This window comes from Bos mutus, chromosome 14 (assembly GCF_027580195.1).
Source record: "Bos mutus isolate GX-2022 chromosome 14, NWIPB_WYAK_1.1, whole genome shotgun sequence".
In the NCBI taxonomy this organism is placed as follows: Eukaryota; Metazoa; Chordata; class Mammalia; order Artiodactyla; family Bovidae; genus Bos; species Bos mutus.
Window position 1 is genome coordinate 49,373,606 of NC_091630.1, and position 14,567 is coordinate 49,388,172.

Genomic DNA, 14,567 nt, shown 5'->3' on the forward strand with positions numbered 1-14,567 from the left:
CCTCTGCTGCTGCTGCTGCTGCTGCTGCTGCGTCGCTTCAGTCGTGTCTGACTCTGCGCGACCCCAGACGGCAGCCCACCAGGCTCCTCCGTCCATGGGATTTTCCAAGCAAGAGTACTGGAGTGGGGTGCCATTCGACCCCTCACTCCCCCAAAAAGAAAAAACTCTTATGAAAATTCGTCTCATGAGTTTCTATGCACACAAAAATGTTAATATAAGAAGGTTTATTATATTATTTCATTTAGGACTCTGACTTCATTCATACAATCAGAATTTCTTTGTTTATTCTTTAGTCATGTTCTGGCCTTTAATGTTTGTTTCTTTGACAGTTGTACACACAGTTTTAGAATTTAACTGTATGCCTTAAAGGTCCAGAAAGTAAACTTAGATTACAACAAGTCAGATAAAACCGACGATAAGCTAAATAAAATATACTTAGTTCCATTCACTTAGTAGCATCAATGCATAACTCATTCCAAAAGCGGGCATATATCAAATTTAAAATGGATAATCTTAATTGGGTTCAATGATTGGATAAATGGTCAAACAATTTTCATTGCATATGCTTTGGGCCATGCATTTCATTCCTTATTGATTTACTTTATGGAATTAAGATATCAATTATTTGTTTTGGTAGGACTAGGGAGGATAATCAGAGGAAGGGGCAGTGGTGGAGAACATGCCTCTTGCTGCTGCACAAAAATATATATGGCAGTTGATGACATGATAGCTAACTCCTATAGAGACCTAAATGGCTTATCTTGGCACGTGCGGATAAGTATGTTTATTAATCTAAAAAATGAGAAAATATTATAAAAATATAAGAAGTAGAAAACCCTAGACAAGTTAAAATACAGAAAAATTTTAAGCAAAGTTATTTGAATCAGGCAATATTTAATGTATCAAATAGTAATCTTAATAACTAGGTATAAAGTAATCTAAACCCAGGACACTAACCATGTCAAAAGGCAGCAGGCAGCCTGACCACCCCAGAATCCTTTGCCAGGGTTAGTGTTTTGTTGATTACACACTTAGGCACCCCCTGGTTACAAGAGTACTTGTTTATTATTGATATTATAAAAATAACCATTCTTTAAATGATTACACGTAGTAAATAAAATTAGAACTATACATAAGGATTTGATTAATTGCCATTTCTTTAAGGACCACTTGTAACTTCTTCTGCCTGCTTCACAGACCTGTAAGAGATAAAGAAAACAAAAGAAGATGCACTTAATGATATGTCTACAGCACAACATGTGAAAAAGAAAGACTGGGATTTTCATGCTTTCCTCTACTCCATCTGAACTTTTACAGTGTGGCACTGACCTTAGAGGACTACCTCTAGTAACCATATTTAACTGTCATTATGTCCATTTCTGGTACCTCTGTATAACATCTTTGCATATAAAGTATGCAAAAATAACTTGGACTGGTAAAACAGATGGACTTCCCTCCTAATAGCGCCAATGAGAAATACCTGCAAGGTGTGTACACAATTACTCTCCGTGAAGGAATTCTGAGACTGAAGTTAGAAAACTAGAGCAGCATAAAGTGAGTCAGCCTGATCCACTTTGGCACTGAAATTATCCGTCCACACTTCTTGATTGAAAGAACTGCTTTTTTCCCCAGAAAAATATAACTAGAATGTCAAGGGAATATGTCCATGCTTCAAGAATATTTTATATGTTTTTTTAATGCTTTTTACCTGAGTTATATTTACTATTCATTGACTAGATCATAAACACATTGAAAGAAGAATATTAATCTCTGAATGACTCCCAGGACTTGAAAGAATCCTTTGTGTGTGGTGTTTGATTAGTAAGTAGTTGTTTGACAGAAGAGAAAGGAGGAAGGGAGGAAGAGAGGTAAGGAAGAAGGAGTTGGGTTATTTGTGTGCATACTTCTCCTTTATCTAGAATATTCCACTTATGCCAACTAATCTTGCCAACTCCTTTATCTCACTCTCTCCTTTAGAGCTTTTTTTTTTTCTTTTTGATGAGGACCATTTTTGAAGTCCTTATTTAATTTGCTACAATATTGCTTCTGTTTCTATATTTCGGTTTTCTGGCCATGAGGCATGCGGGATCTTAGCTCCCAAATCAGGGATTGAACCAGTACCCCCTCACTGGAAGGCACTGGACCATCAGGGAAGTCCCACCCTTCAGGTCTTAAAGACCATTTTCTCAGGGCTCCTCACCACTAGGCAAGCTAGCATTCTCCAGCTGCATGCAATTATCTAATCCTAATGCTTATACAATCGTAATCCTCAGAATTACATGTGAATAATAATACAATGTGTAACTTTATCATCAAGTAAGCTGTGACATTGGGGATTCTCTGGTAGCTCAGATGATAAAGAATCTGCCTGCAGTGCAGGAGACAGGGTTTCAATCCCTGGGTCGGGAAGATCCCCTGGAAAAGGCAATGGCTACCTACTCCAGTATTCTTGCCTGAAGAATTCCATAGACAGAGGAACCTGACAGGCTATAGTTCATGAGGTTGCAAAGAGTCCGACACGACTGAGAGAATCACACACACAGACAAGCTGTGACATCACCTGTGACAGTGATGTGTCCTCTGTCATAGTTCCTGACTCATCGTAGGTCTTTACTTAATACAAATCAGATGAATGAGTTTACACGTTTGAATCTCTTAGACTGAAGGGCAGTATGCCTGGATGTCATGCAAAGAACATTTTAAGGCCCAAGAAAGAAAATCACATATTCTTCACATCCCTGCAATGGTAGAGTTATTATATAGAAGGGAGATAAAGTTTTTGATTGTGAAATGAAAAGACCAAACCAGAAAGAAGACAGCTACAAGGATTCAGATTTTGGGACAAAATAAGAGAGTGGTTTCTTTTAAAGTAGGTTTTAAATATTTTTAACAGCATAAGAAATTCATGTTTGTTATTTGTGGTCACCATGCTGTACATGATGTCCCCAAGATTTATTTTATAACTGGAAGTCTGTACTTTTCAACCATCTTCATCCATTTTACCCACTCTCTGCCTCTGGCAACCACCAATTTGTTCTCTGTATCTATGAGCTTGGTGTTTCATTTTGTTTAGATTCCATGTATAGATGAAGTGATGTGGTTTTTGTTTTTATCTGTCTGAATAATTTTACTTAACATGATGGCTTCAAGTTCTGTCCATGTTGTTGCGAATGGCAAGATTTCATTATTTTTTATGGCTGAATAATATTCTGTTGTGTGTATATGTGTGTACACTTCCCTGTAGCTCAGATGGCAAGGAAATCTGCCCACAATGCAGGAGACCTGGGCTTGATTCCTGGGTTGGGAAGATCCTCTGGAGAAGGAAATGGCAACCCTCTCCAATATTCTTGCCTGGAGAATTGCATGGACAGAGGAGCCTAGCGGGTTACAGTCCATGAGGTTGCAAAGAGTCAGAGACGACTGAGCAACTAACACTATATATATATACACACACCACATTTTATTAATCTATTCATGTATTAATAGATATTTAGGTTTTTCTCTATATCTTGGTTATTGTAAATAATGTTGCAATGAACATGGGGTGCAGATAGCTTTTCAAGACCTTTTTAAACTATCCAGGCAATATTTTGTAGATGTAAATACAGCTGACCCTTGAAAAAGATAGCTGTGAACTGTGCAGGTCTACCTATATGAATATTTTTTCTGATAAATATGTACTACAGTATTACACAATCCAAGATACTGAATCCACAGATGTGAAATCACAGATATGGAGGGCTGACTGTGAAGTTATATGTGGACTTTCAACTATGTGAAGAATCAGTGCGCTAACACCCACACTGTTCAAGGACCAACTGTATATGATTGTGTCTATGCATTAGACATAACAAAAAATGAACTGTATCTAGTATAGTGTCCTATGACTCACTTTTTTATAAAACAATATTGTAAAAATGTTTACACATCAGATTATATATAGATATGACTAGATAGAACCAGTTAATATCAGTAAAAATCTATGTATGTGTTGAGTTAACACATCTCATTCTTTATAACAGATCACAGTATCCCATTATACAGATTGCTATAATTTTTAAAATCAATCTTCCTTTTTTGGCCATTAGACTGTTTCCATTTTTTATGTTTTCCATGTTTTATCATAAAACAGTTTCCAGGTTTTATCATAAAGCATGTGTAATAAACATAATATTTTGACAACCACACAATGGTACACTGCAGAAATTGTTTCTTTAGGTGATTTTTTAATACAAAATGACTGGGTCACTGAGCAATGACAGCAGAGCACAGGAGGTGGTGTACCACCATCACACAGAAGCTGGCTAACCGTTTGGTAGGGGTATTTCAAAGAAGGGGTGAGCATGAAACGGGAAGAGAAGCAGATCGTTCTCAGATTCTTATTTTGATATTTTATGATTCTATGAGTGCTAAGGACATACGCAATGCTTTACTCCTCCTCGTAACATCCTTGAGAGAAGATACCGAGAATTTTTCATCTTTATACATCCAGTTCATAGAGTAACCTCATGTCCCAGGATATGAAATTGTTTTGAGATGCTATGTCTCTAAGACATATTTCATAGTATCTTAGGGTTAGCACAAAGAGGGTAGATGTTTGCATTTCACATATATCTAAAGTGATCTTCCTGCCATGGACAAGAGATTTAAAATCCTCACCCCACTTCCTCCACACAGGAGAACACAGACTCAATGAGGAGCCTGAGATCTACAGAATGGCACAAAAAGAAAGAGAAAACATCATGGAGGAGGAAAATCTTTTTCTCATTATAGGTCATGAAGACTATGCATTTTTTAAAAATCTAGATTTGAGCCATTTTAAGTGGTGCCCATCATTACCAGACATTGACATTAAGTGCCCTGAGCAAACATACCGGAGTAGACCAGTGCAGGACAAGAAGAGCACGGAACACAAAGAAGAAGATCGGCAGAACCTGCACAATGAAAAAAAAAGAGGTAATGTACTGGACCAGGAAAAAAAAAAAAGTCAATGAAACACAATTCCCTTGCAGTTTGATCAATTTCTTATGAGGATTAACTGAAATCAATATCAAAACTACACTCAGAGTATATAGTGATGGCAATCATACATAATTTAACTATTTAAGTATGTTGGTTCTCATTTCATAAGCCATTTTCAATTTAAACTTCTTCTGATTTTAAATAAAAACTAGGGCAAAAGGCCCCTCAAGAGAAGTGCTATGAATATATACGTGGATTGCCAGAAGATCTCGTCTAATCATAGTCATAATTCTTAGATCCAGCATGGGTCCGGCAGCAAAGGCATGCTTTACAGACTACTACCCTAACACAGTATGTTCAGGTCTGGATATATTCGTGTCACATATTATGATGCTATGACATTTGTAATTTAACATAATCATCACAAAATTATTATGAGATTTACATAAAGTGGTATGTATTTGCATGTATATACTATATTTGTAATGCCTGGCACATAATGTTTGTTGCTGTTCAGTCACTAAGTTGTCTCTTTGCGACTCCATGGACTACAGCATGCCAGGCTTCCCTCTCCTTTACTGTCTTCCTGAGTTTGCTCAAATTCATGTCCTTTGAGTTAGTGATGCTATCTAATCATCTCATCCTCAGCCACCTCCTTCTCCTTTTGCCTTTAATCTTTCCCAGCATCAAGATCTTTTCCAATGGGTTGGCTCTTTGCATCAGGTAATCAAAGTACTGGAACTTCAGTTATAGCATCAGTCTTTCCAATGAATATTCAGGGTTGATTTCCTTTAGGATTGACTGATTTGATCTCCTTGCAATCCAAGGGATTCTCAAGAGTCTTCTCCAGCACCACAATTCAAAAGCAGCAATTCTTTGGTGCTCAGTTGTCTTGAGATATCAGTTTGATCCCTGGGCTGGGAAAATCCCCTGGAGAAGGGCATGGCAACCCACTCTAGTATTCTTGCCTGGAGAATCCCACCGACAGAGAAGCCTGGCAGGCTACAGTCCATGGGGTTGCAAAGAGTTGGACACAACTGAAGCGGCTTAGCATGCACGCACAGCTGTCTTTATGGTCTAACTCTAACATCCATACATGACTACTAGAAAAATCATAGCTTTGACTATATGGACCTTTGTCCACAGTGATATAATGTTACACACATAATATTATATGCTAAACGTGATTCCTCTGAATGCATCCTTGAGGCAGAAAGGCAGAACCTAGTAGGACAAGGGGACATGAGTATTCTAATTAAAAGAGCAGGGAAATAAAAACAGAAGATCAAAGAAAATGAAATAAAGGCAGCAAGGGAGATAAGCCTTCACATTTCTTGAAGAGAAAGGAAATAGATTAAACCCAAGTTTTCCAAAGCAGATTTTGGAATGCTAGTCCTGAAAGGTGTTAATATAGATAATCCACAAATGGTTCCTTGATCAAAGACTTTTCAACAATAACATACCATCTGCTTTTTTGGAGGCTCAAAATACACACAAGCATATTAAAGGCTCTTCGAAGTCCCATAATAAGGGGAATTATTTAACCTGATATTTTATCAAAGTTATCTGATAATAGATTTTCATATAACTCACTTTTAAAAATTCTACAGAGATACATTGTAAATACTGCTTCAGCTAGAATAGAGGCATGTCAGTGCAAAACAGAAAATTCAGTAACCAAAGAGAAAGCATAAGTTTTGCACTCAGCTTTGAGTTCAAATTCTGACTTTACCCCTTCTCATACATCTGACTTGAGTCAGTTAGCATCGCTCAGAGTCCAGCACAGAGGAGGGTTATAAAGGCAGCACCTCTGGAAGTATCATTAAGCACTGGGCATTTGACAGTTTTAGAAAATTCAAATTTAGATGAAGAAGAACTACAAACATTTGGATTGAAAATCTCGACCTTTATATGTAGATACTGGAGAACTTGATAAATTTTTTGAAATTTTACACATAGAGAGGCTTTGAATTAGAATAATGATGCATTCACAGTTGAATATTCTTCACCACTCAAAGATACTAGAGATCCTGGCAGGAGAGCAGTTGAATTAATGCTCTGCATTAGTGGTTCTCTTAAATTCTGTGTATCAGAATTATCTGGAAGGCTTTTAAAACACAGATTGCTGGAGTCCACTATTAGTTTCTGACTTAGCTGACATTGGGTGATGCCCAAGGAAATTGCATTTCTTACAATTCCCATGAAAGGCTGAATATCAATGTTCTATGTAGCATGGACTTTAGGTTGAAGTCAACTGTGATCTGGCATACTTGAGGAAAAAGGAGTAATGATGTGTCTGGGTATTAAAGGAAGATGGAAGTGTGGGTTTAACAGAAACTAGAGAATCTGAAAGATAAAAGGTTTGGGACAGACTGTAGACTACAGTAATCTAAAATCTTAGAGTAGGATACTATTTTGCATTTGATAAGAAAAAATGCCTTAGAAGAGCATTAGACTGGAGAGGGCCAAGGAATTTTAATGGTAAGACTTTGGATACCAAACTCAAATGAAAGTTAAAATTTTCTAATGATAAGAGTGTGGTAGAAAGGAAACCAATGAACCAAATGTCAACCCGTCATGAGAGAACAGAAGTGACTTATGAGATGATAGTGACAAGGAAAGACACAGGGCAGCAGGACAGATGGCATGAGCCTAAAAAACATTCAGGCAGAATATTAATGCCACGTCATGGTGCTTAATACATGGCAAGTGAAAGGAATAGCTTTTCCTGGTGAAGGCTAAAAGGGAAGCAGTGTCTTCTAGGAACCATTTGAATAAGACAATAAAGGCATGGAGCGTGTTCTTTGAATAGCACCAAAGTGATCAGTTTGCAAATCAAATTCCTGTTCCATAGGCCACAGTGGAAAGATCTGGGAAATATGTCAACAGTGGTTAAGAATACAAACACATGAGAAGATTTTATTTTGATAGGGGCCATGGGGGCAAGGCAGAGTGGCCAAGGACAACAGGACTGAAAGGCAGAAGTAGCTGATCTCAAGTTTCTGAACTGAACTTCGGCATAACATCCTCGTACCGCAACTGACTTAAGCATCCAGCTGTATACTGCTGTGCTCTGTGCATCAGGTCTGCCTGTACGGGGGAGAATATTCCCCAAACTCGTGGGGACATAAGAAACGAGGCAGCTTTGGTGAGGGGAAGAACAAGCCACGAGTAGCTGTAAAGTTTAGATAAAGAGTATCTTAATAAAGATAGTACATTTGTTTACAGACTAGAACCTGTAATTCTTTTTTCTTGAGTGGTTTATTCAGTGAAAAACAGCCACACAACCAGCTGAGGCAATGCATCACAAATGCACACATTGAGATGGCTGGATATGCTGCGTGAATGTGCCATGTTCATCGCAGTTCTAATGGAAAAATCATTACTACAGATGAACAACACGCTGAACATAGGAAACGTCACTGAATGTATCGTGTTTTGCTATGTATACTAATAAACCACTCGTGATACACATCTGTCTATGTTTCTAGACATTATGACCACTGAATAATCAGAAGAGGAAACTGAGGCTTGGCCTCTGCTCAAGTGATCTTCAAGTCACTTAACCAATTTGAACTAAATTCATTCAGCCATCCATTCATTCATTCAGTAAACATTTATTAAGTAAATACTGAATGTATATTTATTAAATAAATATGTGTTGAATACTTACAGCCTGAAATAAGAATGGTAAGACCAAAATTTCCCTAATAGGTCTATTTTTGGAATTAGAGTTCCAAAGAATAGCAAGAAGAGATAAGAAAGCCTTCCTTAGCGATCAATGTAAAGAAAAGGAGGAAAACAACAGAATGGGAAAGACTAGAGATCTCTTCAAGAAAAGTAGAGATACCAAGGGAACATTTCATGCAAAGATGGGCTTGATAAAGGACAGAAATGGTGTGGACCTAACAGAAGCAGAAGATATTAAGAAGAGGTGGCAAGAATACACAGAAGGACTGTACCAAAAAGATCTTCATGACCCAGATAATCACGATGGTGTGATCACTGACCTAGAGCCAGACATCCTGGAATATGAAGTCAAGAGGGCCTTAGAAAGCATCACTACAAACAAAGCTAGTGGAGGTGATGGAATTCCAGTTGAGCTATTTCAAATCCTGAAAGATGATGCTGTGAAAGTGCTGCACTCAATATGCCAGCAAATTTGGAAAACTCAGCAGTGGCTACAGGACTGGAAAAGGTCAGTTTTCATTCCAATCCCAAAGAAAGGCAATGCCAAAGAATGCTCAAACTGCCACACAATTGCACTCATCTCACATGCTAGTAAAGTAATGCTCAAAATTCTCCAAGCCAGGCTTCAGCAATATGTGAACTGTGAACTTCCAGATGTTCAAGCTGGTTTTAGAAAAGGCAGAGGAACCAGAGATCAAATTGCCAACATCCGCTGGATCATAGAAAAAGCAAGAGAGTTCCAGAAAAACATCTATTTCTGCATTATTGACTATGCCAAAGCCTTTGACTGTGTGGATCACAATAAACTGTGGAAAATTCTGAAAGAGATGGGAATACCAGACCACCTGACCTGCCTCTTGAGAAATCTGTATGCAGGTCAGGAAGCAAGAGTTAGAACTGGACATGGAACAACAGACTGGTTCCAAATAGGAAAACGAGTACGTCAAGGCTGTATATTGCCACCCTGCTTATTTAACTTATATGCAGAGTACATCATGAGAAACGCTGGACTGGAAGAAGCACAAGCTGGAATCAAGATTGCCGGGAGAAATATCAATAACCTCACATATGCAGGTGATACCACCCTTATGGCAGAAAGTGAAGAGGAACTAAAAAGCCTCTTGATGAAAGTGAAAGAGGACAGTGAAAAAGTTGGCTTAAAGCTCAACATTCAGAAAACGAAGATCATGGTATCCGGTCCCACCACTTCATGGGAAATAAATGGGGAAACAGTGGAAACAGTGTCAGACTTTATTTTTTTTGGGCTCCAAAATCACTGCAGATGGTGACTGCAGCCATGAAATTAAAAGACGCTTACTTCTTGGAAGGGAAGTTGTGACCAACCTAGATAGCATATTCAAAAGCAGAGACATTACTTTGCCAACAAAGGTTCATCTAGTCAAGACTATGTTTTTCCAGTGGTCATGTATGGATGTGAGAGTTGGACTGTGAAGAAGGCTGAGTGCTGAAGAATTGATGCTTTTGAACTGTGGTGTTGGAGAAGACTCTTGAGAGTGCCTTGGACTGCAAGGAGATCCAACCAGTCCATTCTAAAGGAGATTAGTCCTGGGATTTCTTTGGAAGGAATGTTGCTGAAGCTGAAACTCCAGTACTTTGGCCATCTCATGCGAAAAGTTGACTCACTGGAAAAGACTCTGATGTTGGGAGGGATTTGGGGCAGTAGGAGAAGGGGATTACAGAGGATGAGATGGCTGGATGGCATCACTGACTTGATGGACATGAGTCTGAGTGAACTCTGGGAGTTGGTGATGGACAGGGAGGCCTGGTGTGCTGCGATTCATGGAATCGCAAAGAGTCAGACACGACTGAGCGACTGAACTGATGTGGATGCAACTTATAAATTACAAAGCCTCATATAACTAGGGGCTTCCCAGGTGGCGCTAGTGGTAAGGAACTCACCTGCCAATATAGGAGACATAAGAGACTGATTTTGATCTCTGGGTCTGGAGGATGCCCTAGAGGAGGGCATGGCAGTCCACTCAAGTGTTCTTGCCTGGAGAATCCCATGGACAGAGGAGTCTGGTGGGCCCATGGGGTTGCAGAGTTGGACACAACTGAAGCAACTCGGAAAATTATTTTAAAAGTTAACAAATGGAAAACCTTTATGTCCTAACATGAAGGGGAAAGTCATGTCATTTACCCTTATGAATATAGAGAAAAGTTGTTTTTGGTCTGAAGAATGTTTAAATATACTAAAGCGGATATACAGTTTTGGGATATTTAGTCAACATTTCAAAACAAGTCATTTTGAAGAAATTTGGCAGCATGCTTTGAACAGTTGTTCTATTTTTAATAGCATACTATGGGACTGAAATTGTGCTTAATGTAATTACTAAATGTTATTTATTTTATACTGTCAAAATTCTAATTTTTATGTTTATCATATATGCCTCCCTTAATTTTCTGGATGGCTTTGCCTGTAGATAATAATTTGGAGCACAGTGTAAATATAACTATCTCAAGTTGAAGTTTATATTAAAAGCAGATTTCCTACTCAAATATATTACTGCTTGTTTCTTTATATGTCACTTTCCCTTATTTTCATGTTTTATAGTGTTTTCTTTATGATACAAACTCTTCCTTTCTTTATGATACAAACTCTTTCAGTGCTCAGCTAAATAATTCTTTTCTTGATATTATCTACACACACATTCCTTCTCCCTCCCTCCTTTTATAAGCTTTTGGAAATGAAATGACATTTCAGAGTAGAACATATGGCTTTGGATTAAGTTAGAATGTAAATTGTACTTACTAATTGTACATCCTTGGAAAAAGGTTTTTAACAAATCGGAGTTTATAACATCAGTAATATCATTTACACATCAATTTGTCATAAGAATTAAAGGAGATACTACATAGCACATAACAACAAAAATGTAAAAAATGTCAGTCCTTTTTCATTTTCTCCTTTTGTAGAGAAACTTGTGTTTCTATATGAGCTTTAAAATGTCAGTGACTCATAATAGACTTTAAGGAAAAACTGAATACTATAATTCTAAATATATCCCCCAAATAAATTTTGTAGTTTTGTTAGGCTATATGACAATTTTCCCAGTTTATTATTAAATTATATATCTATTAGAATATATGCTAATTGTTTCAGTGAAAAAGATTTATTATGCCATATTTTTGAAACTCTGTGCTTACTACTCCTATTCTATATTTGTATACCTTCTGTATTATGTCTTGGAGAAGGCAATGGCACCCCACTCCAGTACTCTTGCTTGGAAAATCCAATGGACGGAGGAGCCTGATGGGCTGCCGTCTATGGGGTCGCACAAAGTCGGACCCGACTGAGCGACTTCACTTTCACTTTTCACTTTCACGCATTGGAGAAGGAAATGGCAGCCCACTCCAGTGTTCTTGCCTGGAGAATCCCAGGGACGGGGGAGCCTGGTGGGCTGCCATCTATGGGGTTGCACAGAGCAACTACTGAAGTGACTTAGCATAGCATATATTATGTCTATTATTACAAATAATTTCTTAAGCTGCAGTGTCTATTTTCAGGTTATGACTTCTTGCCAGACCCTAATAACAAATATTCCATTACTTCCTAAGAGATTTTGCAAGTAAACTTTTAGTCTAACCAAAACAATGAAAATATAGCATCTTCTGTAGGAAATAATTCATTCTTGAATTTTTTTTTTTTTTTGAAAACTTAGTTTCAGAAGTAAGCGCTTGAGTCTTAAGTAGCAGGAAAAAGATGAATGAAATAATGTTGGTTGAGATCAAACCCTGAATGGTGGCAAGTATTCCAATTAGTAGATATAAGATGAACTCTCAGAGCCTGTGATAATATGTAAGAGCATTGCATAAGACTATCGTGCCACCAATGAGGGGGCTTCCCAGGTGGTGCTGGGAGTAAAGAAACCACTTTCCTGTGCAGGTTAGACATAAGAGACGTGGGTTTGATCCCTGGGTCAGGAAGATCCCCTGGAGGAGGGCATGGCAACCCTTTCTAGTATTCTTGCCTGAAGAATCCCATAGACAGAGGAGCCTGGCAGTCCTTGGGGTCGCAAAGAGTTGGACATGACTGAAGTGACTGAGCAGCAGGCACCACCCATAAGCCCACTCAAGACAGAGGTCCAAAATCGTTCTCTCCTCTGCAGTGTCAAGGCATATTAAAGGCAAGGTATTGAATGGAAAAGACATATGATAATTAGGAAAAACGGAAAAGTGAGCTATAGCTTCACAAGTGGAAAGATAAATCATTCCTGGTTAGTAAGGAAAAGGCGAAAAGTATTTGGCAGAGAACCTTGAAGGATAGCAGTCTCCTTTATCCCCATGTAATGTGTCTCTGAGAGTTAAAATCTGAGAATTGGACAACTGTAGATGCACCTGAGTGTGAATCCCTTCTCTGCAACTTATGACCCTGGGGACCACAAGGGAAGGAAGGACTTTAAATGTAAAGGCACCTCCTGGCTGCCCGGCCCAGGGGGCCCCCGGCTAGTGTCAGCCTACCGGTGAATAGGTAAGCCCTCAGTGCTAATACGCTGGAGGGACGCCTTCAGAATGAAGCTTGCCAGCACCGGTGTCCTTGCATTAGAGCAAGCTCCCCACATGGCTTCTTCCAGCCAGCGTCTATATCCTTGAGGCAGGTGCTGAGGGGTCCCAGTTGCCTCCTGTCTCCTGCCTCTCCAGGAGACCCTTTGAGGTCAAAATGTGGGCTTCAGCCAGGCTCCTTTCAAATCATTGTTTCTGAGCTGTCTTGTTTAAATACAGCCGTTTCTGATACCTGTTATGAGATTTTTGACAGCTATTGCATGTGACAAGGAAGTTTTAATAAACAAAGCAGGTAGTCTGAAGCATGTAACCTTATATACTGCTGAGTAACTTGACACATTTTTCCTTTATACTTAATAATAGTTTATTTGGTGAGATTAAATTTTATATGTTATTAAATGTTACCCTTTAAAATTTTTCTAGGAGCTTAGAAATCAATTGAACCATTCATAATATCAGATTTTACCACAGACGTGGGAAGCATTTCCAAGTAAGAATGCCACATGAATAATCCAGAGCCTTGGCTTCTAGAAATTGCAAAAACTTATTTATCACCAAAATAATCATATACAATCAGTTTATAATGAAAATTTCACTTTAACACGAGAATGTTTTGTTTCTAATAGATCATTAACAGTAATTATTAACTTACTTTTATATTTATTGGTTAAATATTAATTCTTAAATATTTATGATAATAACAGATACAAAACATAGATATGTTGATATATTTGCAGATGTGCTAAATATTTATGTAATAATAACAGATACTAAATATACAAATGTTGATATATTTAATTCAGAATAATTAGTGCCTGGGATGAGTTCAGATACCCTAAATGTTTTAGGACAAGTTTTAGAATTTTCTGTACATTCATAGGAGGTTGAATATGAAAAGTGAGACAAAAATTATCAAGATTTTTTTAGTCTTCAAAAATAACCTACTATAGTTTGCCAGAAGTATTTGTCTTTCTTAAATTTAAGATCTCGTCTTTCTAATTACCCTTGTGCTATTACTACTGGATTAATATTAATGCTTCATTCTTGGTTGTTTCTAGTGTGTGCATGCCTTTTCTCTACAAATACATGACTTTTAAAGGAAAACAAAGTATCTAGTATATGCAGAGTACGTTATGCAAAATGTCAGGCTGGATGAAGCTCAAGCTGGAATCAAGATTGCCCAGAGAAATATCAATAACCTCAGATATGCAGATAATACCATTTTAATGGTAGAAAGTAAAGAGGAACTAAAGAGCCTTTTGAAAAAGGTAAAAGAGGAGAGTGAAAAAGCTGGCTTAAAATTCAACATTCAAAAAACAAAGATCATAGTATCCAGTCCCATCACTTCTTGGCAAATAGATGGGAAAATGCAGAAACAGTGTCAGATTTAA

At 38.0% G+C, this 14,567-nt stretch overlaps 1 protein-coding gene across 2 annotated transcripts in view; it reads right to left on the reverse strand.

Annotated features, from left to right (window-relative positions):
- Positions 1-478: 478 nt before the first annotated feature.
- The window catches only part of C14H8orf34 (chromosome 14 C8orf34 homolog), a 370,688-nt gene continuing 356,599 nt past the window's right edge, over positions 479-14,567 (reverse strand). For both annotated transcript variants that reach the window (XM_070382834.1, XM_070382833.1), the window contains 2 exons: positions 4,875-4,934; positions 479-1,199 (listed from right to left, as the gene is read on the reverse strand). In XM_070382834.1, coding sequence (XP_070238935.1) covers positions 1,192-1,199; positions 4,875-4,934 — 68 coding nt within the window. In that variant the 3' untranslated portion in view covers positions 479-1,191. The remainder of the gene's footprint in view (positions 1,200-4,874; positions 4,935-14,567) is intronic.